Genomic DNA, 27,375 nt, shown 5'->3' with positions numbered 1-27,375 from the left:
CCTCTAGGTTGTGGGGTGAAGTGGTGGGGTGCACCAGTGTCCCCCCGTCCATGGCTTTGCTGTGTCCCCCGCAGGCTCTGCGATGGCTGAAACAACAGCACCATCTGGTGCCTGAACGTGGCCTGGGGAGGAAATTTAAGGCACAGTCCCAAGTCTCCCTCTTGTGGCTTTTGCACTGAGCAGGACATGGGCAGGAGCAGATGTTTCCTCGCACTTGACGTGCATGAGACGGACGTGAAACATCTGAAGCGCTGCGGTCCTTCAAGAGATGCTCAAAGCCAAGGGAGGTGTCTCCATCTGTGACCTGGGGCCCGTAAGCATTAACCTGATGGGAAATATAATTTAAACTGTCAACTTTTTTTGGCAGTTTAAGGTTATTTCAGGAGGATGCTCACAGCAAACACCCGCGGTTTTTCAAAGCTGGCACTTTTAATCCATTCAGTGCAAAGCTGGGGGGGGGGCATTTGCTCCTATGAAGCTGTCCCTATTCTATCCCAAGTGATTTTTTTTTCCCTCCACTGCAACTGCTTTTTAATTTCACGTCATGATGAAATCAGGTCCTTCTGAAGTTTTCCCCCAGAACGACCTGGAGGGCTGACAGATTGCAAAACCTCTTAGTGCTGTCTTATCTGCCAGGGCTTGTGCCTCACTCCAGGCTAAACACCGCTGCTGCCAAGCAGCGAGGATGAACTCTTGCTTAAGGACATTATGATCTGCAGACCAAGCATAAGGAGCTTTTTAAGGGGTTTTAGTAGCTTTAGATGTAGCTTTACCTCCAAGAAAGGTAATGGCAGCAGTCCTGTTCCCATATGATAATCTTATGTTTGGGTACCTGATCTGCAGTGATCGCTCTCATCCACATAATTTTCCACTCAAGCCACAATAAAGAAGTCCAATTTTCAGCCCCGTTCCCTTAGTGCAACCTCACTTTTTGATCCCACCTCACTTTTTCATCCCTAATTGTGCTGCTGCCCTCAGCCCTTCTGCACCCTCTGCCTCCCAAAAGCGTGGGAGCCTGGCCTACAGCCCCCAATTTGATGGAGACACCTGAGGCAGCATCTTACCATGATGGAGTAACGCGAGTTCAGCATCACAAGTTAATCCCGCCTTCCCCTATCCCTCGCTCAACTTTCCAGGGAATATCGCGCCGGATGGCGTGCCAGCCTTGTTGTTCGCTATCGATGAGATAATGTCTCTTAAATCTGGATCCCTGACACGAGGGCGCTCAGCCCTCTTCTGCCTGGGGCTGGGTTCCAGTTTCGGGACAGAAATGACCAGGAGAAATATGAGAGGTCAGGGACATTCTTGGCTTGGAAATCATCAGCCTGTCGGGGAAAGGAATGTGATCAAAAAGAGACGTTGCTGGTGTTTACTTTCAAGCCCTCGATGTGCGATGCACTTTAATCCGCGCCGCTGTAACACGACTTTTGGGCTTCAGGTGAACCTTGCGAAGAGGGTGGGACAGGTTATTTTTGTTGGCGGAGCAGATTGGGTCAAGAACAGCCCTCAAAAAGCATGGCAGCACATCATGCCTCTATTTATAGGCTGTTTTCCTTTGAACGGGAGAGCCAAGGCACGGGCAGGCCTTGCATCCTGCTTTTCCATGCAGGTGGTGGCAGCAACGTCGCCAAAGGATACAGGGATTTTTCATAGGGTAAGCTTGGGAGATGCAGATGAAGCCGGGATAAAGCTCTGCAGAGCGAGGATGTGTTTGTGTCGAGAATGACAGCCATAAGCTAAGGTTTCTTAGAATTCACTTGCACAGACAAAAGCAAAAGCTTAACACAGCTTGATGGAGTGTGCGGAGCCCAGAGCAGGCTCGGTGCAATAAAACCACATTGCTTTTTGAGATGGTGATGGAGACGAGCGCTGGGAAGGCTCCTTACCAGTCAGTCATGCTGGGAAAGCTCCAGTCGCTTCATCTTCATCGCTTTGTCACTAAAGGAGCAGCAAGAAGCCACCTCAGCTGCTCTAACAGCCCCTTTTCTAGAGGAGCAGCTCCAGAGGGGCACAGGAGGTGACGCAAGTGAGAAACAAAGCACATTTCTGGTGTGCTGGTGCTTGCAGCGTGTGCGTGCTGGAGCCCAGGGAGGAATCCAGGAATTTTTCTTGCCCTAAGCAGACAAAAATGTTGACGAGATCCCTACCGGGCGCAGGAACACGCTCCTGTCTACAAACAAATTCCTCCAGTGGCCCCGACTGCAGATAGCATCAGAGCATCTGTCGAGGAGAGGAGATTAGGGAGCGCTAATGCTTTAAAAGGCCTCGGTTCCCTCAGCGGCTACAACCATGAGCAAACCCCGAAATACGCTGCGGACGGGCCATGCAGAGGCATTTTTGCAATAAATAAGACAATAAATAAGGGAAGCTCAGCTCGGGTGGCTCTTTCTCACCATCCCGTATTGCGATATCTCCCAATGCACCCAGAAATGGCATCATTTCTGTGAAGCACATAGTTCTTATGGTGCCCTGCACGTCACGGCCTCGCAGCCATCGAGCGAAGCTATTAAATATCAAGTACTTCCCATGAAGCTGACGTTTCTAATCCCCACGCTGCCTTCTCTTCTCACACACCGGTGGCTGGGGCCTTTTTTTCCCCCCCTTACCACTTCTCCCTCCCACTCGCAGCTGAGAATTAAAAGGCATCATAAAAAGCCCTTGAACTGGAGGTGGGGGGAGCGAAATAAAGAAGCAGGGCCCTTGTTTGAGCCCGGGATTCATCTGCCTCTCCCCGCGGAGATGAAGAGGCCCTTTCACCCCAGCAACCAGAAGGTTGAAGCGGGATATGTGCTTACCAGCACGGCCGTGGCTGGGAGCTGCCAGCCTGGGGGCTGACGGCGGTGACATTTCTACCTCAGATGAGACGGTGCGGTGCGAAAACGCATTAGAGTTGCTGGGGAGACTGCCCCTTCATAAGGCTGCACGCTTGGGAGCGAGCCGCTGTAGCTATGAAACGGGCTCATGGCCCGGCTTCAGCCCCTTTTTTGCAGATTAAGGTTAATTACAGCCTCCCCCCCAGCCCACCGCGCTCAGAGCGGACAGAGGTGGGAGCCCAGCGCCTCTCATATCCCCACCGGCGAGCGCGCTGCGCCCCCGCTTTTGTTCTCCGCTTCTGCCCGGTGATTTTCATTACAAATATCCTCTTATCAGGAGCGCATGGTGGGGGAGAGAGGCCCACACAAAGAGAAAGAATAGCTGCTTGCTGGAAAAGCAGTAATTACAGGGCTTGGGCTTTCCTGGCCGAGGATTCATACGGATTTGACATGGCAGTGTTTCACACGTACGGCCTCGCCAGGGGCGAGCTCCTGTTTCGATTTCATTATGGGCAAGCTGGGCTGCCAGGGGAACTTTTGCCCCGAAACGAGGTCCCAAAAAGGGGACAGTTACACTTCTTTTATTAGTGCCTTTGAAAGCAATTTCGCTGCTGCCCCCTCCAGAAGCCTCCGCGTTCGCTGGGGCGTGCGGTGGGAGAGCACAGATGCCATGAGTTGGCTTGTCACGGCAGCGCTGCTATGGCCCATCAGTATGGGAAATCTTCCTATATATTATATTATATCATACATGATAGGATATATGATATTAAATGATATATATGATATATGATATATGATATTAAATGATATATGATATATATGACATCACATCATATTCTATTACATTATATTCTATTACATTATATCATATTATATATCATATCATATCATATCATATCTTATAATATCATATCGCATTCTATTCTATTCTATTCTATTCTATTCTATTCTATTCTATCCTGTGGTCACCACATATTTTAGCATAGCAGAGGCATTGAATCAGCCCTTCCAATGTCTCCTAACCCCACATACAACTTCTGAATGCTGTCAAGGTGCTTATAAAGAGGAACAAATCCTTTTATAGGAGAGGTAAACCATAACCCATGTGTAAATGGATGCAAATAAAGCCTTGCAGGACCGAAACGTGACCTTTTGTACTCACTTGCCATAGGTATTGCGTGATTTTCTTCAGTTCAAGCCGAACGGGTTAGCACAGCACCCAGAGCTTTGCAGTGTTAGTGTGTCTGCTCGGTTCGGAGTCAGATTATCAACCCTATTTTATAGAAAATAAAATAAAACCCAGAAAAACCATGCCAAGTTCATGCTGGAGGTCCCCAGAAGAGAAAACCAAACTGCGTCTTCCCTGCTCAAAGAGTGTGTGCACAACAGACACCTCTCCCGTTCACTAATAAATCCCTGTATGTTGTACACAAACTCCAAAGGGGGCCTGTTTGGGGTAATTTTCCACCATTTCTCTGGGGAAGGCATCTTGAGGCCCATTTTTCCGCCTTTCATGGTGCTTTGCCAAGAAATTTGGGACATCTGCAGAACACCTCGCAGTGGCAGGACTGATGACGAGAGCCAGAAAACTGTAGGAAAGATGTTTCTGCTATTAATAAATGCACTTTTAGGCAAGCTACCCTGATGCTTTGTGGTTTTACGATGTGTGCAGGACAAGGACCAGCACATCGATCCACTCTGAAATCTCAGAGGTGAGCTGCAATCATTTGATGACAAATACTAAGAAATACAGTGCTAAAAGTTACTCCTGTCCGTGAGAGCTCACAAACTCAGCATCTACCTGCGTACTTCTAGGTGCCTGGATACATTGCTCTTGGACCAAAAGCAAAGTGGGGATTTGGACTACAGCTTTGGATTCAGGTAACCCCAATCTCCTACTAAAAATGGGTCCCAGTGTTATTGTTTGGTTCCTCGTAAAGACAGGACCATTTGCAAAACTCAGCCCCAAGCAGGACATTTGGTTTCCAAACACACCGAACATCGCTTTGACTCCGTCTCTTCTTTCCCATCGCCTTTTCTTTCTCTCCTTATTTACTTCTTCATTTCCATGGGTCTTAATTTCCTGCACCCCCTGAGCCCCGCTGAGCCCGGCCTCTGCCTACATGGGATTGCACATTACAGCCCTTCCCTCTTCAGGGAAAGGTCAGGAGCGGAGGTTTAGTGTGTGGAGAAGAAAGGCAGCAGCAGACAGACAGAGAGCACTCATAAGGATCTGGCTGTGAGCCTCTCTGAGAAAATGTCAGGTTGGGGAGGCTGTAATAGCTTTAATCTGCGCTACAAGGGGATTAAAAGACTCGTTCTCACAGGACAAAAAAGAAAGGAGCGGAGCGGAAGGAGCGGGACAAGGGGAGAACCAAGGCTGCAAAGGGGAGGAAGGGAGAAAGTTAAAGAGCTCAGCTATAAAGAGCATCGGGAGTGAAAGAGCTCCGTCTACCAGCGCAATAAATGTGAAGTGGCCTGCACGGAAAAAGGGCTTTAGCCACTGGTTTGGGCTTTGCTTTTTCACACTAAGCACACACACTCGAGCCTCCTTCAACCCAGGCAACTTGTTCTGTTTGGCTTTGTTGATTTTCGGGGGCAAAGGAGTAGGAGGGGGAACCAGAAGGTTAATGAGGCTCTGCCAGCCGCGACGCTGGAGAGAAGCAGTGAGCATTCTATGTTTTAAACAGTGGTTTATGGTCTTTGATCCTCAGCCCCGCTGGCCCTCAAGTCCTCCTTGTCCTCAAGGGCCGTGGAGGAGCGAAGGGGCCTGGGAACAGGAAGGAAACACGTTGAATTTATGGATGCTCTCCTCAAGTACTGCTTGAGCAGCCTTTTCAGGTGCTCGGCGAGGCCGGGAGATGAAGAGGACGTAATTGAAAGGGTACGGAAAGAAGGCAACTTTAAACACTTCTCAAAAGGGGGGAAAAATAAACCCAACCCAATGCGTCACCTGCAGATGTAAAGACCAGCGAGCCACCAACACAGACAAGGGAGCTGCACTCCAAAAGGGAAATTGGGTACTCAAACCCAGCTTTTAGCAGGAAACTGGGCATCTTAGGGCTGGGTGCTAACCTCAAATCAAGGCAGTACTGCTCCAGACTTGGACATATTTACATAGGACACCGCCAATGTTCTCCTTCAAGACTCTTCTCTCACTTATATATAAGTGAGGACATACTTTAGTCTTCAAAAATCTTTGAATGAATGGCAATATAGGAAGGGAAGTCACACAGGAGCTCTGAGTTTCCTCCTATTAACACAGCCTTAAGGCACTTTGAGAAGTGGGTTTCCAGCAGGGTTAAACAGCACGGCCACACTTGCTTTGCTATTTGATTTTACCCACCTTCCCAGCTCAGCAGGCTCACAGGTCAGGAGAAACGCTCCAGGGTAACACCAGGCATGAGGCAGGATTTCTCGACTGTTTTAGCAGCTCAGCAAAGCGGTCTGTGCACAAGTTGTACTCAAAGAGGGGGAAAAAAAATAGGACGATTTTGTAACATAATAAGCAAGATCCAGACAGGAATTAGGGTATAGCATATCCAGTGGAGACAGGGGCTGCAGTGGCATTAAGGTAGGAAGAATATAATTACCTGACCTGGGCTGCGGCCAGGATAACAGCATTCATTTATTTCAAGAAGTGCCCAAACCTGGATTTTCCATTTAAATGCAGGAGCTGGCAAATGGCAGCATCTCAATTCCATCCTTCCCACTTTTGGCTGGAAGGAGAGGTCTCCCGATAGGTTTTCACCCCTAATGCCTATGGCTATGATGGCAAAACTCAATCTCAGCTTCATTTGGGAAGCCCGAGGCCATCCCACAGCAGTGACCGTGTAGCTACCGGTGCTCTGCTATCACCAAGGCGATGTCTGCACCTTGCAGGATGGAGAAAACATTATTTCCCCCAAAAAAAACCTCCCCAAAATTTGCCTGCAGTCACAAGCAAGCTCTCTCGAGTGCAGCCCCTTCGATCTGGTATTAATTATCCGCTGTTCTGCAGAGATAAATGCTTAATCCTGGGGCTGTTGACACTGGAAATGGCCCAATCTACCCCGGGGTGGATATAATACAGGGGAACTTGGCTGCTGCTGTGATCCCCGCATCATGTGCTGTACAAATGTGCAATGGTTTGTAGGTAATGGATTTCATAGGGTGTACGGGATCTTGCTGCGGCAGAGCTAATCCAGAATAACACATGACCCAAGCATTCATCGTATCAGGTTTTAATTCCTCCCGCTATTTTTTTTTTCCAGTTTGACATAATATTTCAAATTTCATGTGGAATTCTTCACTTTCAGACATTTATTTCCGTAGAGCTTACCAGCTTTCCTCCTCCAGGAGCGCTATCAAGGTGAACTTCCTAAGCAGCAGTGCCCAAGGGATGTGGAGATGGAGATGCACAACCCATCAGGACACTGCTTCCCACTTTCCCACTCCCCCCTGGGCTTTCTTGCCTCTTCCCTTCCCACGGGCTGCCTTGCAGGCAAATTTTAAACCCAAACGCAGAAACAAGCTTGAAATGGAGTATTATTGTACAGAGAGTCAGGACAAGTCACAGGTACTTGGGAGCACAAGTTTGGTCCCCGTTTAACAACAAAATAGGTTTAAGACAGCGCTTTTCTACACAGACTTGAACGGCTGCAGCCACAGATAGCCAAGACAGGTTTGAATACAGGATACAGGGAGTCAGTGCGCAGTGACAACACTCATTTTTCCTGAAAATATCATCTAAAAAGCAGCTGTGGCTCAACACAAAAACTATTCTTTAGCTTACGGTGCTGCTCTGAAGCCCTGTACCGCTGTGCTCCGTGTTGGACACGTGCACAAGCAGTCCCTGCTTCCACAGAGCTTGCTGGGGAAACTGAGGCAGGGGGAAATGAAGGGCTATCCTCAATGCCACAGAGCAAGAGGTGAGCTGCTCTGTACCCAATGCGATGATAGAAACCTGCAATTTGGCTGCCTTGCAGGCAAATTTTAAACCCAAACACAGAAACAAGCTTGAAATGGAGTATTACTGTACAGAGAGTCAGGACTTAAGTCACAGGTACTTGGGAGCACCGGTTTGGTCCCCATTTAACAACAAAATAGGTTTAAGACCGCGCTTTTCTACACAGACTTGAATGGCTGCAGCCACAAATAGCCAAGACAGGTTTGAATACAGGATACAGGGAGTCAGTGCGCAGTGACAACACTCATTTTTCCCGAAAATATCATCTAAAAACCAGCTGTGGCTCAACACAAAAACTATTCTTTAGCTTACGGTGCTGCTCTGAAGCCCTGTACCGCTGTGCTCCGTGTTGGACACGTGCACAAGCAGTCCCTGCTTCCACAGAGCTTGCTGGGGAAACTGAGGCAGGGGGAAATGAAGGGCTATCCTCAATGCCACAGAGCAAGAGGTGAGCTGCTCTGTACCCAATGCGATGATAGAAACCTGCAATTTTGTCTCGAGATCAAATTTGGTTGCTCTCAACACCTTCCCTTTAGTAAGAGATGGCTGAAACCTTTGATACAAATCCCTGCAGAAAAAGGGAGCTTGCTGGGAGTATTACACACACAGAGTGAGTGAAAGTTGTTTTATTGGCCTTGTTTGTTTTACCGAAGCGGTGTTTCTAGTCTTAATCCAATGGAAAGAAACTTTCAGCCTACCTGAATGCAGAAGTTTGCCTTTGCCACCATCGTGCTCAATTTAATCCAAACATCACAGCAAGGGAAAGAACTGGCATTGGAAAAAAGCTGAACTTTTATAGGACTTTGTATTCCTTACCAAGAAGATACAGAGAGGGGCTGCTTGTTCCTACGCTGTTCCTGGGCAGCTTCACCTTGGCTTGAAAATGGACTGAGATCCACGAAGGAGAAAATGGGAATATGAAGCCTCGCCCGTGAGAGCATGAGAAAGGGTACAGCAACGCTGCTGTTTTATTTGCTCTAGGAAAGGAAAGGGGCTTCTGGAGATTCAAATAAAGATCTTGCAGGCTGCAAGGGCCCTTCTCCCACTCCTCAGGACAGTGATGCAGTAAATGGAAAAAGCAGGAAAAATAAGGGAAATGGGAGCCTGGCAGTGAAGCAGCTGCTCCAAGCAAGTATTGTGCTTAAGGATATATGGGAGTCCTGCTTCCCAACCTGCTGCTTGGCCATTTGGGATTATCCCATGTGGAGCATCTCAGAAGTGCCACTGCTGTGAAACAGCTCTGATAAGGGATGCAAAAGTGCTTTGCTTCATTACACTGGATTCTGCCTAGTTTTGGGATGTCCTTAGAGCTCCCTAAAAAACATACTTGCTGGCAGTGCACTGCTACTTCCCTGTATTTACACACAACACACACACACAACAGAAACACAAAGCAGCACACACCACTGTGTGTCCATTATTAAGCCTCTGGAAAGAGCAGAACTTGCTTCCAGTAGTGCACGTTGGAGTTACAGCACTTTCTCTCCAAACATGACAGAGAATATCCAGCTCCAACAAACAGCAGGCTACGTGAAATGCACCGTTTGGTCCTGTTACATGGAAAATAGCCATGATCCTGCATGCTTTCCTCTTGCAGAGTCTCTTCTTCTAAGTGCTTTCATCTGTAGATAACACCAGGAGCAGCATCCCCTTGCTCAGCAAAGTCCAGCACTGGTCAGGTCTTGTTTCTGCCAGGAAATACACCAGAAACGATCACTAGATTCATCTGTTGGTGCATAATCTCCGTGTCCGTATTCTCTATGTCCGTTTGTGCTGTCACAAACCTGACAGCTGGGCAGTGTAAGCTTGCAAAGCCACTCAAGTCTTGGCTGACCCGGGAAAGCAGCTGTCAGATGGACGTGCCGCTCTGTGCTGGGTGGCACTGGACATCATGGCCTGACGAGCTTTCCCACTGCACACAGCTGTTATCACAGCAGGCACAGCAAACCAAAGCATGGCGATACAGCAATCAACAACAGGGCTATGGTGGTGCTCACAAGCCCATTGCTGTGGTCTAACTGTCCAGTATTTCCCCTGGAGGTGCTCACTCCTCTTCCAGAGCTTGTGTGGGAGCTGATTTACTCACTGTGTGTCACTCTCCAGTGCTTTTCCTCTTGTGTCTTCCAGTTGACAGCCTCTGGGACTAAGACTGAGCAGGCAAAATACAAGATAATCCTAAAAGCTACCATTCCTCTTTTGCCTGGTGACAGTTCGCTTTTCCAGGACCACAGTCTACCCGAATTGCATCCTGCTATCCGTCCAGCTCGGAAGAGGTCAGGCATCTTCATTCCAGGCTTTCCATCAGGTCAGAACAGATGCTACGGAGCAGAAAAGCATCTTCAGCCCCTGACGCTGGGTTTAATCCATCACCCAGCCAAAACAGAAAAGCCTGGAAGCAGCCTCGTTTAGCACTGGCTGGAAAAATTCTTTACAAGGAGCTCCCAGACATGTTCAGTAAACACTGAAAATCAAATCATCCCATGCCTGTGGCTGCTTTTCTCCTCCACTGCTGGCTACACCAGCCCTGGTTAATGTGCTGAAACGCCACTACAGGCAGATGGTGCAACAGCTGCAGTCTCGAGCGCATCGCTGGAGCCCTTCAGAACCAAGAAGTCCAGCAGAATGTCCAAGAGGCAGAAGACCAGGTGCCTGAATTGGAAAGAAGACAAAGCTTAGGCTGGTCAGGGCACAAGACAGCTCCAGACATGCAGAAGCCAAAGCTCACGCAAGGAAGATGTATTCTGACTGCCATCAGGGGAAAGATAACAGATCTCATACCCTAAAAGAAATGGTTTAGGGGATGGTTGAGGCTTTTTCCCACTCCTGGAACCAGTGGGTGCTTGAAGCTGCTGAGCAACACAGAAAAAATGCATCTCCTGGAGTGAGGTACACATCATTTCTCTGCAGCAAATCACAGAAGCATTGCTTTCCAAATGCACAGCGATGGGTATACAGGAAAACACTATCTACACATACATGCAGCTCCCTAAGCTCTTCTAAAAACAACAAACTAAAGCAGGATTTGGTCTTGTTTCCTCTGACAGTCCCCTGACATCCACAAACTAAGCAGGCCCAACAACATAATTAACAAGACTCGATCATCTCCAGCCAGACCGAGGTCCTAGACATGCACTTGCATAATAAGCAAGCCAGATGCCCTTTGATAGTGTAAGTCTAGGATAATTGGCAAGAGATCCTCTGTGCCAAGGAGCTGGCGGCATGAATTGCATGGCGAAGCCCTGAGGATAGCTTTCAGAACCCACTGTAAAGGCTATGAGGGTAAAGAGACTCTAATCCACGTACCTGTTTATCACAGGCTGGCCCAGGGACTCCAGTACCAGGTTCCAGCTCATCCGACATTTACTGGCTCCAAGGATTTCTTGGATCACATCTGTCAACATCAGAGACAAAGCTTTAGGAATAGCACATGCCCATGGGAGTAAAACAGGGTCAGTCTTCTGCTGGTGGATGCCAAATTTTGTGATAGCGCTCTGAGCTTGAGGCATCTCATTACCATGGCAGAAAACAGCCAGGGACAGGACCGAATGCCAGAAAAGCATCCCAGCCTGGAAGGACGTACACTGGTAGCACTTTTTCATCCCCAAAGGATAGCAAGGGCCCCTTACTCCGCAGCAAGGAGTTAAAAGTTCAGGCTGCACTCACATGGATTAGGCAGCAGCTGCTTTAATGCCAAAGGTCCCCATGTTAAACTTCAAGAGAGGGAAATCCAGTGCAGCTGGGCTCATGCTTCCAGGCCAGTGGTAAAGCCACTCTTTAGAGCAAGAAGCCAAAGGCTTTGCCTTAGGACTCTCCCCTTTGGAGCACAGCATGGCACCGGCTTTCCTGAGCCCCACCTCCTCTGAGGGCAGCTGACACCTCTGGGGCACACTTACTGGGCAAGAGCCCCATCAGGCTCTGCAGGGCCTGCTCTGCTGCTGCTCTCTTCTGTTCCTCTGTCCTGGCTGGTTTAGGAACTGCTGGTAAAACTCCTCCAGGCCAGATGGACTCCTGCAGCAACTGGAGGTACTGGACCCAGCGCTGGGTGCAGGTCAGGTTCACCATCTGGACTTCCAGCCATCTGTGGGCACAGGGAGAGAGAGAGAAAGGCCAGGAAAAGTCAAGTTTGGGAGCAACTCAGGAGTTTTTTGCCCATCAGAGGCGCTGGAGGAGAAAATCAGCTTGCAGGGTAAGTTAAAATGCAGTTTCCAAGTCTGTATGTTAAACGTTTTCACAAGTATTAATTAGCGGAGTGGCAACCAATGAAATAATCACTGTTCCCATCCAAAACCTTGCGCTGCACATCTATTAAAAGGAAGGATTGGCACCTGTCAACAAAACTGCAGGTCAGCCCTCCTGCCGGGCCAAGACTGTGCCCTTTGTACGGTAACAACCTGCAAATCCTAAGGACACGGCAATGCTGCTCCACGTTTACAGCCTGCACGGCGTAAGATGTGTCCACACCACCCAAGTGCTGGCCAGGGAAAGTTTCTAAATCATGAGGACCCTCCTTCCCAGACGTGAAATCACTTCCCCGTGCAAGAGCAAAAGTCGCAGATGTCAGACAAACCTCACCACTGCCTAAAATCTTCCCCCCTCAGTTGGCCACCGAGGCCAACAGCAAGGTCCCCATCGATCTGGCAGCGCAGCATCACCAGCGATGGCCTGATGAGCCAGAGGCTCTGGAGGAAAGAGAGGAGCTGGGGTAGGGAGAAGGCTTGTGATTTTGCCAGTACTTGAAGAGTCCCAAGAGCAGAGGAGTCCGCAAGCAGGGCCAGGAGACCCATGCCTCTTGGCAGCTGGCGTTCGTGCTTGCAATTCCGTCACCACTACGCCCCGGCAGCTCACAGTACATCCAAGAGCATGGGCTGTGCCAAGGCAAACTTTATTTAACCTGCGCTCTGCCAGACTGTCTGCATTCTTCTCAGGCGAGGCATTCGCGCCAAGGGCGTCTTTTCGCCACGCAAGTGGAGAGCTGGGAATAGCAGCACCTTAAGGTAACCAGGGGCAAAGGAACGGCAGGTAGACATCCACGGGGCCTGGGCTTCAACGTGATGCTCGCTTCTTCAGCGTGAAATGGGATGTTTAGCTGCAGGTCTTTAAGGATGCGCACCTAGGAAATGCCAGCTGCAAGAGCAAACGCCATTCAGAAACCTGAAAACAAGACTTGGTGCAGAAGTAACGCTTGTTATGTCTCAAGGCAAGGTCTTGCTGGAGCACGGAGTACTTACAGGGACCTGGAGCAGTGATGTCGCTACAAGATTGTAGCAGAGACCCAAAGGGAAGCTTCTGCCTGTCTTAGAGGACAAAATGTCACAGCAGCCGACTTGCCTGGGAAAAGGCCTTGTTTGCAACACAATTGCTTAAAAGGGTTTTTATCTCCAGCCATCGGTAGAGTTGAACACTCTGGATCCTATTAAACCCTCCAGCCATCCCCAGCCAAATTAAAGTGTTAAACTGTGGCTCCTCTAGGGGCGAGAGCTTTCATTAACATGGTTTTTCATTAACATGTTTTCTTATACAACCTGCTTTGCTAATTGAGAAAACATTGAGCAAGCAACAGAAGTTCAGAGACTTGGGGACAGAGCTGCAAACAGCACAACCCGGCATCCAGGGAGATCAATCAGACTTGAAATTCATCTCAGCGACAGTCACTCAGTCACTCGGCATCCTTTAAAAGGTTGCAGAAAGCCAAGAACGAGCTTGCTTTTTCTTAGGAATGCTCTGAAAATAGCAAAAAAAGCCCAAGCAAATAGCGGGCAGAGCGAAAGCCGAGCTTAAGAGAAGACAGCCCACGTTTCCACACAGCTCCTGAGTGGGCCGAGAGCTGACGAACGCTGCAAGGATCCGTACAAACAACCTCATTTCTTTCCATAAAGCCACCAGAACCAGGCAGCAGCACCCATAAACCTGATTACGTGTGCACGCATCGCCGTAACGCAAGTGCTTACGGCTCCTGGTTCCCACAGCTGCAAAACCCCTTTGATGGATTTTTTTAGTTTTCCTTGGTCTGGTAGCTCCCATCTTCCACTTTGGGAAGCAAAGGGCAAGATCTGAGGACGGCTCCATTGGTTTTGCCCTACCTGATGCCTGCTACAGCTCCTGAGAAGAGGCCAACTTGCCCCATCGCATGGTGCTCGGAGGATCATCATGGCTAAGAAATGGGCAAGAGGCACCCAAAACCATGGGGCATACAAAAATAAAGGAGAAATTAGGAAAGGGGACAAGAAAGAGGAAAGCAGCAGCAAATCTGGGTGCAAATGGAAGGAAAACTGAAGTCACTGTGCACAAGAACTCCAAATATGTGCTGGTCCAACGCTGACCTTTGCCAGGAGATCATAGATGGTTTTTCGTACTATTAAAGGACTAAGCATCTGAGAGCCATGTGCTAAAAGCCTTCTCCCAGGTAGAAATAAACCCAGCAAGAATCACAAATAGACCCATTTTATTTTTGAGTTTGGATGGCCGATGAGTTACTATTTCCATTCTGCTATTTGGTGAAGAAATAGCCTTAATAAGAAAGAAAGAAAAACAAACCCAGCACTGAACCATCTCTTTACGCTTCAGCTGAGACCAGAAATAGATAGAAAATGACCTCCTGGGCTCAGACGTTCAAATGCTTCGATAAAGCCCAATGCAACGACACAGAAGCTCTGGACGTTAGTCTGGAGGTGCATAACTTGCCCATGCTGTAAGGGTCCTCTGTTTGAAATAGCTGCTGATGGAGGAATGAAATGGCTGCTAAAAAAGAGCTGATTTAATGCCACGGCTTAAGCTGGAACTCCAAGGTCAGCTGAAGGGGCTCCATTAAGATGGGAACGGCAGAAATGCCCTGGGAATGAGAAACAAGGCCTGGGGGTTACATACCTTGGCCATCCTTTGGCACCTACAAGCAATGAGGGCTGCTAAGATGGAGCAGAATATGGTAAAAACAGATTAAAAATGAGAAGCAGGTAAAATACAGGGTATGGAGGTGGTGTTACCTGGCTCCTGTGAGCTGGATGCACTCAGATGGACAACCCAAAGGGTTTACCTGCAGATAGAGAGAGCTCAGCTCAGCAAGTAAAGGTTGGATGGGTTGGATTTGCTTAATCTGGGAAAGAAAATCAGGCAAGAATGGACAAAAAGCTATGGTGCTCTCCAAATTTACACACAGATGCTAGAAGCTTGCAAACCTCTGCTTTTCTTGTCCATCAAGGTTAGGATAAGAGTTCAAGTTCTCTTGAGTCAAGGAATGGTTGAGTTAAATGCGCTGATTGTAATGAAAATCTGAAGCAACAGCAATTGTCATCGCCCCAGAATTGGGGGTTTTAAGGATTTAGACCAAGTGGAGCTCAGTTAGGAAGTAGACAAAGATGAGAAAGCCTCTTCTAGTCTGCTTTAGCTGTATAAATACAACCAGCTCTATATAAATATACGTAACAGTAGCACGTCCAGCTCAAAAAAGGCCCGTGAGACCAAAGTCGTGAAAAAGATGTAAGAGAAAGGCAACATCTGGAAACACAGAAGGCATTCGAGCATCTGAACCTTATGAAATCAAGAAAAGCTGGTACTTAAATCACCAGACCATCCCTCCCTTTGCGGCACTTGTCCCCCAAATTCCTCCCCAAACTGTGCCTCAAGCCACAAGAATATCCTTAACTGGAGGGCTCAGCAAGAGCAACATTTCCGTGCTCTGATGGTAAAACATTTCAGAGCAGAGCTTGTAAAACCCAACAAACAGCTGCAGTGGGCACAAGTTATAAGAATGGAAAAACACAAAGGCAAAGCTTTCGCCCCCAGGCTCGGCTTTTAGCACCTGCTACTTGAACCCACAGCCACCTTCTCCAGCAGCAACATCTGCAGCGACCGCTCAAACACCTTCAAAGCAAACCCACACTTGTCCAGGCCTCCACAAAACCCCTCGAAAAGGAAGGAAACAGGAAAGAAAAGGAGAAAAATGTACCCCCAAAGCCCTCCATAAATCAAAGAGCACGAAGCATCCCGAGCCCTTTGAAATTTCTGGCCAAAGACACACACGCAAAAAGTAAACTATCCTTCTCGCCTTACTGGAAATGTTCCTCTCCCGCTGCCCCATAAAACATTTACAGTTGTATATGGGGTGAACAACACGTCCTGAACCCCTGCCCGAGCACACGGTAATGAAGTGTTTGACCAGTGAGGCAGCGGCCCCGTGGCCCGGTGCCTTCCCCTCGAACAGAGTGTCTTGCCAGCCTCGCACCTCCCGAAAACAGCGCCGCTGAGAGCAGATGCACTGAAAGGAGCAAGGAAAAAAACCAAGCTGTGAGCATTTTACATCGGTAGCGTTTGCATCCCACGTGCATTGATGAGACTTCCCCACGCCAACACATTTTAGGGGAGTGGGATTTTTTCCTACTTGCCTGACCCAAGCATTGAGAGGTGGAGCTGGGAGAAGTCCTGAGAGAAGTGGGTGTTTTACTCGCGTTTAAGATCATTTCTTACTGCTTGCAGGCACAAAACGACAGCTCACTGTTGGGATTTGGGGTACCTCTCTGCGCTGCTCCTTCCAAAAACCACCTGCTGCAGAAAGAAATCATATAAACACACTCTAACAGCTCTAACATCATCTCTGCTCCCATTTAATCCAGCTGCTTCGCTGTCGTTTTTAGCTTTTCTCATATCTCCCTGCGCCACGGGGTTCGGAAAAGGGGGAGAAAGCTACGTGTGATTAAAAGAAACCATCCCAAAAACCCCCTCGCTTTTTAACAAAGCATCTCGGCTTTCGATAACATCTTCATCAAGTATTTATTGAGCCAATTAAGCTCTCAGCGGTGCCCCAGGGAGAGGCCAGGCTGTCTCAGCCAGGTCCTGCTCAGAGCAGATTGCTTCATTAGCCCACTTCAGCATCAAAATACATAAAAACACCATTAACCCTTCCCCAGCCAGGGAAAACTTCTTTATTTCCAATGGAGACTTTGTTTCCTCTCAGTCCTTTTCTTCTTTGTCTCTTCTATTTGAAATAGGAAGTTGTAAGGTTTGGGTTTTGGTGTTTTTATTTTAAATCTGGGGGAAACGTTGGCATGCATCTCAGTGCTGAAACGGAGTCAAAGGAAAGGAGAGAGATGCAGTTAAAATAATGTTGCAATTGTTATCAGAGCACAGAGCGCTTGCTTCATTCTAGCGGCTGTTTTTGGAAGGACGCTGCTTCTAGAAAAGGCAGAAAAAATCCCGGTTGGGACAGAGATTCAAAGCCAGATCCAAAATTTCCAGGTGTTTGGAGACAACTGAATCGAGGCCCGTTTCCAAGTGGATTTTTATTTACTTTGCGTACACACACGAAGACACACGCAGTCCTGAAGATCGCTTTCGCTGACATACCACAGACCCACGATTTTTCCTGCTCCTTAAGGCCACAATACCAATAGCCAAATCCAGACATGGGGAGGAAGATGCCATGAGGTTGGCTCCCCTGTGTGCAAACTGTTGTTGCAAATGGATGCACAGCCACATCCTACCCCAGGACAGCGACACGCAGCTTTGTGCTGATGTCCCAGTATAACCCAGCACCGTGGTAAGGTCTGGATCACTGTCTTGGCTATCAGACATGGCCACTACTGGGCAGGATCACTTGCCCATGGCCACTGTGTTCCCAGCACACCCAAGGCTGCAGGTGCTTGGCTGGTTTACTCAGGGACATTGAAGAGGGTCACGCAACATCAGACGCCGGTGGCACTTTCAAGTCAAGAGGATCAAGGAGGCTGCCAAAGGTCTTTGCTTTTGCCAGGTCTGTTGGCACAGAGATCAAGGCAGAAAGAAGAGAAAAAGCAGGAAAAACACCCACCCACAGGCAGCAAGCAGCTCCCTGAAGCGACGAGCTCCTGGACTCACACAGCCGTTGCACAAGTGCCCATGACACCTGGTTTGACATCGACAGGAGCCGGCATGGAGCCCCAAAACCAAGAGGGGAGCAAGAAGGGAAAGTGCAGCCTGGGGTTGTGCATGGGGGTAACCCCCAGCAGCAGCCCACCCAAACCCATCTGTTGTGATGATCGGGCGCTGTGTTGCATCCCTGCTGAAGGGACAACACTCGCTGAGACCGCTTCAGGGGCCATGGATACACATCCTGCTCCCTCCAGCCTTGCATCTCCCATCAGAAGTGTACTGAATATGCAGGGCAGCATTGGAAAGGACAAAATCTGGAATAATCCAGGCAGCTCCAGCTGCCTGCACAGGCTGCAGCACCATTCACAGCAGCTGTACCCACCCTGGAGCAACCTGCACCCTGTACCCACATCGGCTTCTTCCATGTGCCGTAGCCATACGTTGACCAGATCATTTCCATATGTGAGCAAAGGCATTTTGTGTCAAGGCATTTGCTCTTTAGACCATTTGCTCTTCAAACTGTGTATCCAAACCCTAACAGGCTGAACCCTCTGCCAAAATCCAGGCTGCAACAAGAATTCAGATGCTCCAGACCTACTGCTGATAGGATCAGGACTATGGTGCCTCTGTGCACGCCTCAAGGGTGGATCTCACTTTAGATGGGCCTTCCTTTCCCATGCTAGTCCAGCAGTGGCTGAAACCTTGGGAGAATCAGCTCAAGGGAGAAAACCCCACAAGGAAAACACGGCAAAGCTTGTCAGACCCCTGGGCAACCAGAGTTAGAAGAACTTGCAAAGAAACTGCTCTCATCAAAGCCTGTCACCTATAATCAGTCTCAAAGCATCCCCAGCTCTCCATCTACATCTCAAGCTGCAACATCACCTCCCCAAATCCTCCTGCTCTGCCAGGTGACAAAGCCTGGAGGAGCACCAGTGACCCACAGCAAACAGCAATCTGAGCGGTGCTCAGCTGAGGGCAAGGCAGGGATGCTTTGCATTTATTTTAACTCGTGCTCAGTGGAACACGACACCATCAAAGCTGCCCGCGTGGTTTTACACACTCCCTTATATACACACTGTGTATATAAGCCCAGCACGGACTCTGCACCCCGGATCTGCTCAGGTTACAGGGTGCAGACAGCCAGGGTGTGATGAGACACCTTCCCTCTGCTCGATGGTTTGCACTGCCACAGCTTTGTGGTGCATGGGAAGGAGCTAGGAAAAGCTTAGAGACCTGGATCTGCATCTCAAATCCTCCCAGGTCATCCCCGGGATCCTGGCACTCTGCTGGGTCCCCAGCTCATCATGGCACTGGCAGACCTAGTGACCATGGTGCCATTGGGGACAGACCACGGGGTCACAGCCACGGCGTGGTTTGCATGCTTGCCTTGTGTTATTAACACCACTTTGACTCACAAGGCCCTAAAAAGCACATGGCTTCTCCAAATGCTTTTTAGCTCTTCCACCAAACACCCCCAGAGCCCAGAATAGCCCCATCTACTCTCCACTGCACACAAGTCCCTGTTGCAGCCTCCCCAGGAAAGAGGAAATCTGCGTTTCCAGCCCATGGGAGGGAAGCAACAGCTGGACAGGACAGGGGTAGAGAGCCTGAGCAGGGCAGAGGGTTTGTTTACAGGCACAGACCCAGCGTGTGGAGAGGCTGCTGGAAGCAATCCTCAGCCCCGGGGTCGTCTCCGCTCCCAGCGACGCTCCCGGCCCCTCCACCTCTCCTTTGGGCTCCAAAAAAGGATCATTCCCTGTTACATAACGGGATGAGCACCACACAGATGCGGGCTTGCACACACGGCCTCTCTTTTACTTAACAATACCTTTTTCGGTCATACAGCCTCCCTCTGCCCGGCTGCCATCAAGCTGACAGTCAGGGGAGACGGATAGTGCCTGGCTCCAGCTATTTCAGCCTCGGAGAAAAGGAGAAAGAGGAGTGTGGTGGGATGCTCCATGCAGAGAAAGGCAGTGGCTGCTCAAAGCCACCACAGGGGATGCTGAGGGCAATGCAAGCCCAAGGGAGAAAGTCCCCAGATGAGAGGGGGATTGGCTCTCTTTAAAAGCTGGACCTTATTCTTGGTGTTTTTCTGTTGATTTTCTGCGCTTACATGAACAGAGAAGGACATCATCTTGCGAAGGGATGATTCTTCTCATATTTTGTGACCAGCAATAGTTAGAGACAGGATGTGTGCCCACTTGCTACCCCATGTGTGAGCAACGATGCCTTGAATAACACACGCTCCCAGAACAGCTTCTGGTATTTTTTCCACCTGTAAAGGGTACCTAGATGCAATCCCGGCCAGAACCCCAGTGCCATGGCTGTGCCAGATCCGGTCAAACAGTGTTCACCTTGCAAATACTGAACTGGAAGAGAAATGCCACCAAATTCACACTATGTCCCTGTTTCCACTATCCTGCTTAGCCCCAGCCCTCCAGGATCACTAAAACTTGCCACCCTGGATTTGGGACTGGAGAATCTCCATCCTAACACTCCTGTCGAAGCGAAACATCTACAAACACATTCACCCTCACGTTGCTCCACAAGTTGTGCTCCTCCACCGCCCAGAGCCAGGCATGTGCTGTGTGTACGACAGCTTCTCTAGTGGAAAATACCGATGCCACGTGGCGGTGCCGCAGGCTCCCCGGGTGACCGGGACGCAGCTTATTAGGAGGTGATGATGTGCATAGTCAAGCCCTCATACCTCTGTGCTTACACACCAGGATTGGGTTCCAGCTCATTCCTCAAGAGACCAGAGCCCGTTTTGGAGAAACGGGAGCAACACCCACCTTCTCCTACCCAAGGAAACAGTCTCAGGAGCGATGGCCAGCAGCCCCTGACCTCAAAGCGCTCTGGCAGCCTCTGCTGAGGGCATCTTAAATTACCTGCTCGGTTATAATGTGCTGCCCTGCATATTCTGACACCGGTTTTGAATGCCTGCGGGAGAAGAAAGGGCACAGGAGTGAGAAAAGCACTGCTCCGAGGCTCGCCCTAGCCAAAGTCCTTCCGGGAAGGCTTTTCTTTTATTCTATGTGACCATATCCTTAGCTAGTGATAGTCACCAACCGACACAAGAAAACAGAAATGCTCTCTGTTTGTGTGTCTTGGCCTGGTGCCTTACCACACAAAGGCAATGGCCTCAGAAAAGCTTGGCAAGTACATACCAGCTGGAAAGGAAATCTTTTCCTAGTACATCTGTGGGTCCCTGCCCAAGGCACAGGCACAACTGGCCCACCGCAGACCAGAGAGGGGTGCATCGGTGAGAGCAAAGGCCCTGGGAGGCCACGCTCCGAGCCGTTACTTGACAAGTCACTGTTCCCTGTGCCTGTTTATTCTCCTTTTGCACAAAGAACAAGCTGAGCCCCTGTGTAGTGAGAGACCAGGAGGCCAGGAAAGGCCAGACTCCTTCTTTACAAAACTCTGATGTGATGGAAAGCATTTATCTGCATTCAGGCAAGAGCTCTATTTTAGACTGTAGCTCCATCTCACAGAGCTGTGAGGTTGGTCGCTGAGGCCTTACCTTTGAACAAGGGTCCCAAAAAACAGCTGGAAGACCTTCTGGATGTTCTCGGTGCACAACCAGCTCCAATGATCCACCAGCAGCAGACGAAGCACGTCCAGGGCCAAGTCAGCCAAAGCCGTCTCCGAGTCTGCCAGGAGGAAGAGGAGGGTTAGATGAAGAAGTCAGTGCAGATGCCCTGCTGTGGCTCAGCCAGCCTGCAGACCATCCCAGGCTCCTGCTCTGATCACTGTTATATCCACTCTCATCCTCAACTTCCCTACCAAGGGGTGCATCAGACCAGAATGTGACTGCTCCAAGTGCTCAGTTCCTTCTCGGTTAAGCCGAGGGATTATCAAACCCCAGCCCACGCACAGAGATAGCAGCATGCCCAAACCAGGTGAGAAAGCAGCCAGTGACGGTAGCCAGGAGAAAGGTACATTGCTGAGGACTATTTTCCTCGTCATCACCAAATCTCTCCCAGCTTCCAAGGTGCAGTTTTGCAGGCACAAGACTCCGGTTGGTGTCTGCAGGCTGCCATCGTGTGGCAGGAAGAAGGATGAACCACATCTGGATAAACCAGATAACATCGGTTGAAACAACCACCCACACACAGCCCCACGTATCCGTGGTGACACACTCCTCTTCCTCTCCCTGGTGCAGATGAGCTGGGCTAATTAACTCCAGGCCACTTCACTCCGAAAAGACAGGGCATGTGAGTGCATTTGGCACCTCTTGCTCTGGGCCATGCATAGGCTACTCTTGGCTTGCTTTGCCCTTTGAGACATGACTTCCCTGTGCAATAACCAGAGCAGGCTGTTTAGCTTCACCATAATCTCATACAAAAAGCATCGCAGGCAAGCTTTGTTTATACCCATAGCATCCAAGTCCCCTTCCTCAGAGAGCTGCTGGCCAACATCTTCCGAGAAGTCACCCAGTGAGCAGATACGGACACCGGTTCCCTTTTCAGCCAGCTGCTCCTCAGACGTTCATTCCCCTTGCCCCGCCAGACCAGTCTGCCCTGTCTCGGCTCTGAAGCATCACAGACCTGCAGGCACTTGACATTATTCACATTAAATTTCCTTAAGAATTCAGTAAATTTGGCCTGCCTGTATCTTTTGCGCAGAGCACCAGCCTCCGATTCCAGTCCTGCTCCCCAGCAGCCCCAAACCAACCACGGGCACGTGATCAAAGATTATAGACAAAGCTGGTAGCACAGGCTCAATTTCAGAGCACCAGACCCATCCTGTCACAAGCACGTGCTTTCAGTCAGAGCTTGCCAAACTTGAACCGCTGGAGTGAAATTTTTGGGAAGTCCAAGCCGATACAGCACAGCTATTCCGAGAAAAAGATTAGAGAACATACTTTTTGCTCATGTTCGGGATAATTTTGTAATTGCTCTGATAGGAGGAAGGATCTATAATCAGAAAGAGAACTTAATTCCTTGAACTGGGATTGCATATTTGCTATTCCCACCAAACCTATCCAAACTTTACCGGATCTCAGAAGGTCCTTTTATAGTGCACAGACATATCAAGGCTAACTTGAGACAACCAAGAAACTGGAATTTGGCCATTTTTCAGTTTCTAGGAGCTTTATTTCACAACACTGGCAGTTTAAACAGTCCTTCAGAAACTTATTTCTGCAGTAACTGTACTGAGCACACCACGGTGAAGAGCTACAGTGACACAACTGAGCCGAGACCCAATTTGCTTCCACTAGCAGTAAGAACTGGAGCAATCACCAAACAGGACTGGAAAAACTCAGTTTGCCTTCCCTTTAATCAAGGTGCAACACGTAGGAGACCAGATTATTATACCGAAGACCTTGCCAGCTGAGCTTGCAGACATTGGAGCTGTTACAGTACCAAGGGAGATGGGTGAAGCACTAACAGAGGCGCTAAGCTCACCAGAGTCTGTGTCCGAATGTGCCCCCTGCTCCGACGTGCCCAGCCCATCTGTATCTTCTTGCATGGAGCTTTCCTTTGCTTCTCTGCCTCTCTCGCCTTCAGCAGCTTTGCTGGGGACTGCCTCCAGCAGCTTCTCCTGCTTCTGGATGAAGGACTCCATAGCAGCCAGCGACAGGGTGCCAGAGACCTGTGAAAGCAGCAGTGTATTAGCAACACAGCGGTGAGCTGCACACAGCCAGAGTTGAACAAATACGCATAATTTCCACTACGCAGCCTCCCACCACCTGGTTTGCACCGTGCTGCGGCCAACAGCACAACTAGGGCTGTTTATTGCCTTTCTGCAAAGACCAGGCATGCAGGAACAAGGCTGCAGCAGCCACAACCCCCTTGCACCCTGGATTATCCCAAGCCAGCACCCAAACAAGGCAATGATTAGGCTGATGAAAGGATTGCAAGAGGGATCTGAACTTACAGCGCTGCCCTCCCTGATGGAGTACACGATCCTGTCCTGTGTTTCACTCGCACTCAGCACTGGAGCGATTTTACTGGAGGAGAACCTCAGCCTGGACCTGAAGAGGAGAGACAAGGCAGGGTCAGGGTTTTCACTGCAAGCTGTGAGCGATGAGTTTCCCAGCCTCAGCCAAGGACCTGGACCAGCTTTGTCCAGTGCCACGGCCAAGCTATGAAGTCTGATTAGACCTAAAGTGGTTCAAAAAGGCATCTGCCCCCAGGATAACTGAGGTGTGGCAGGAAAACCATACGACAAAAGCATTAAAGTTCATTTTCTCAACCATACATAGGCCTAGCAGAGGCTTTCCAGCATCCATCACATACATAAACCTTCTTCAGCAGGTATGTTACATACACGATTACATTTCTGTTCAGTGAGGCACAAGCAGACACAAGCAAGCATTCAGAAGAGCCTCCGAGGTGAAACAAGCTCAGCGGGATTGTGAAATCCACTTATAAACACACACACAGAGAAAGGAGAATATGAAAGGGCACTTGGGATTGAGGGACAAATTGTAAAATAGCCTGTTTATCAGGAGGGACTGTTCTTTTCAGCCAAGATGTTTCAAAATTTGTACATTTACGGTTTGTCTTTTTGTCCAAAGCAGCTTTTTCTAGCAAAACATCACTTTTCCAGAAAAACGCCGCATACTTTTCCGTAGAGGAAGAATCACTGATGAACACAATGGGGCTTGTAATTCCCAGTAACACCAAATAAACACTTGGTGAGCAATATACACACAATGACCTTAAACTCTACACCTAAATCAACACACAAACGTCTGCTGGGCAAGGTGACAGGCCACTGTGCTAAACACATGGCAGAGTGAGTAAACCTTCAAGCAGACAAGTTATAGCTGCATTTTGCAGTGACTCACCACATATATATGTCATGCACGTGTTTAAGGTTAAAAAGCAATTCTCCAGGAGGATCAACATCTTGTTGGCAAATGCCAGCACCTCACAGCTCCCTCAGGAAGAAACCCAACTTCTGTGAACACCTGAGCACTCCTGGAAAATCCTTTAGCCAAAGAGGGACTCAAATACCCTCGCTCAGCATGGGAAAGAGAAAGTAATTCAGCTAGGGGAAGCTGAAGCAGCCCTTACTTGTTGGCCTTCTTCCCGTCTGTCTGAGATTTCCCATCCACTTCAGACTCGCTAAGATCCTCCGTGGGGCTCTGGGGCTCTGACCTGGGGAACGCCGTCTTCAAGGTGTCCACGATGGCATTGACAACGATCTGCAAAAGCCAGCAGTGCCATCAATTCTTGAATACATTCTTATTCATTGAACACAAATTAAGAGCTTTCAGACTTGCCCTCTGTTTTCTACTAAAAACCCCTGGTTCTTTAAGATGGGCTCTGACTCTTCCTAGCTTTACGGCTTCCTGGGCAACCTGAGCCCAGCTACACAGAGACCATTCGAGTTTCTTGGCCACTACTGCAGCAGCCAGACATGTAGACATCAAAGCCCAAGACACATGTGTAGGTGCAGCTGTAAGTGGCTCAGAAAACCAGTTTCCCACTTGTCTACCTTGTCTATCCTGGAGACAATGAAGGGCTTCTTGACAAATGCAATCCTGGCATCAGTGTTCAGGGCCAGAAACTCCTGCACCTCCTCGCTGTTTGCAATCTCGGGGATCGCGCACAATTGCTGCAAGGAAAGATGTAGCTTTAGGTGTTTTTCAAGTCTAATTCCCAGCTTGATCACGTAAAGTGCAGGTGGAAGAGATGTGATGTGCTTCACTGTCAGTACAGAGCTGCCTGCACTGCTTTCCAGCTCACAGGGGCTCAACAAGCAAATATCTCACCTTCAAGAAAGATTCCAGCAGAGTTTTTCTGGCTTCCACTTTATCGCTGTCCATGTTTCCAAACGGGAGATCAGGAAACACTTTCTTTGGGCCTTTGATATCTACAAAGGAAAAAACTGGCAGGAAAGCTCAAGAAAGCTGCAACAATTGTATTAAAATCTTAATGTTCTCATGCTTAAGGTTACCACCACACATCAGCCCAAGATAATACGCCTCTCAAACCAGGGCAGCTGAATCAGACCTTAAGCCCATAATGAATTCGTGTTCTGCTGATACTGTATCATCCACGCCTTTAATATTAAAGAAGCAAGAGCACCGGTTTAGCAAAAGCCTTTAGCACAAAGACTCTAGATCACTCAAAGAGCCCAAAAAAATCTCAAGCAAGCAGTTTTCCAGTCAAAACCCCAGATCTGCCAAAACCAATGGATTAGGTAGGCACGTGCTAAATTCAGTGAAGTTTTCTATGTGAGCAGCATTAGAAGAAACACTTTCTTTGTTAAAAAAGCTTGCGTTCAGCACATATTACTCTGCTTTCTTATACGCAATCAAGACACTTGCAGATACCAGTGCTTCAATTCACTGGTAAAGCACAGAACTAAAAAAGCAAGTGATGTGACCTGAACGACAACAGGGATGTTTCCAAACACTGGAAATTGCTGCCAAAAGAAATCAATTTTTCCTTCAGCCAGCTCTGCACAGAACAAGGACATGGGCACCACAAACAGCCCAGCATCCAGAGCTGCTCAGAGCAGAGGAGGAGTATGGACTAGGGTGAGAGGGATTTACTCAGGAAGCAAATACAGGCACTGACTTTTCAGGAACTTGCGGAGCTCTGGTTTCTCCTCCAGTCTGATCTGGAGGTTGAGGAACTCGCGATGACGGCGGTTCACGGTGTGATAAGCCATTTGCTGAAGGCTGCCTGCGCTCTCACCCTCCAGGGCTGTCTCATACTGAGGAGGAAAGCAGCAAGCAATAATCCTTACAGACTCCAAACCAATCCTGATGCGTTGTGGTTCCTGCTGGCACCACAATCCCCAGACCCCACGGAGGTCCCACCCAGCAGCTCCTCAGATTGACCCTTTCTGAAGAACTTGGGACTGCGCAGCACACAAATCCCTCACTGGGGGCACTGGTGAAAACACGATACCAAGACTCAACCAACCCCAAGCGACCCAAGGAGCCTTTACCTTGACGGTGTAGAGGGTGTAGGAGTGGAAGCCAGTCCCGCTGTGCTCTCGGGCAGTGATGGTCCCGGTTATCCGCAGGTTCTGGATGACCACTGGCCCATCGGGGCTGCTGAGGGGTTCGAAGCTGAAGGTGCTGATGGACGCCGTTGGGGAGGATGAGAGCAGAGGCAGGGTCTGCCCGGAGTCTGGGGGGCTTTGTGATGGGCCCTCTGCTACCCCCAAATCTTTCCCCAGACTGGAAGGTCTCTGTGAGGAGGGCTTCTTGGGGATAGCTGAGCTTTCCTCTTCCTTCTCAACCACCGGGTCAATTTGGATGTCAGGGCAGGAGCTCAGTGCAAAAGTGGAGGTGGGAAGCAGGCCAGTGTCCGAGCTGGTGGCAGTGCCCTCCTCCAGGTCCCCCACGGCATCTTCAAAAGCGGCTGGTCCCTCTGGCACGGCAGGAGTGTCCTGGAGAGGTTCATCAAGAAACTCTCCTGCAGGTGATGGCACCAGCAGGTCCACGTCCTGGCCTGTCTCAGGCATGGGGGACTCCAGCTCCAAACCCTCACAGGGGAAGAGGGAGCCCAGAGCTCGCAGGCAGAGGAAGGGCTCCTCTGTGCGGCACTGCCCCATCGCCGGGTCCTCGCCATCCTCGCCAGCAGCCCCTGCCTCTCGCCCGGGCTCCTCCGCAGCCCTCGGGGTGAGGGGCAGCCCAGCAGGGGCAGCGTCCGTCTGCACCGTGAAGGGCAAGGAATCAGGCACCTGGGGTGCAGGGGGTAGCTTCACTCCCCGGGTCTTTTTGGAGAAAGCTCCAATAAGCAGCAGGTTGATCCAGTCGGGATCAGCCATCTTCTTGATAGCAGGCAGCAGGACATTGCA

General features: G+C 49.5%; 1 protein-coding gene across 1 annotated transcript; it reads right to left on the bottom strand.

The window, feature by feature from the left end:
* Window positions 1–10,312: 10,312 nt before the first annotated feature.
* Window positions 10,313–27,372, bottom strand: SNX19 (sorting nexin 19; the record flags this gene model as incomplete). Its single annotated transcript, XM_010179456.1, has 11 exons — window positions 10,313–10,410; window positions 11,065–11,152; window positions 11,655–11,839; window positions 21,125–21,254; window positions 23,013–23,199; window positions 23,485–23,581; window positions 24,630–24,760; window positions 25,054–25,173; window positions 25,331–25,431; window positions 26,142–26,280; window positions 26,518–27,372. Coding segments are annotated over 11 exons (2,131 nt in total), but the record flags the coding sequence as incomplete, so codon positions are not given.
* Between the last annotated feature and the right edge of the window lie 3 nt (window positions 27,373–27,375).

The sequence above is a fragment of the Mesitornis unicolor genome, unplaced genomic scaffold (genome assembly GCF_000695765.1).
Source record: "Mesitornis unicolor isolate BGI_N332 unplaced genomic scaffold, ASM69576v1 scaffold7272, whole genome shotgun sequence".
Lineage (NCBI taxonomy): Eukaryota > Metazoa > Chordata > Aves > Mesitornithiformes > Mesitornithidae > Mesitornis > Mesitornis unicolor.
Note: the sequence above shows the minus strand (reverse complement) of the source record. Positions and strands in the feature narration are given on the sequence as shown.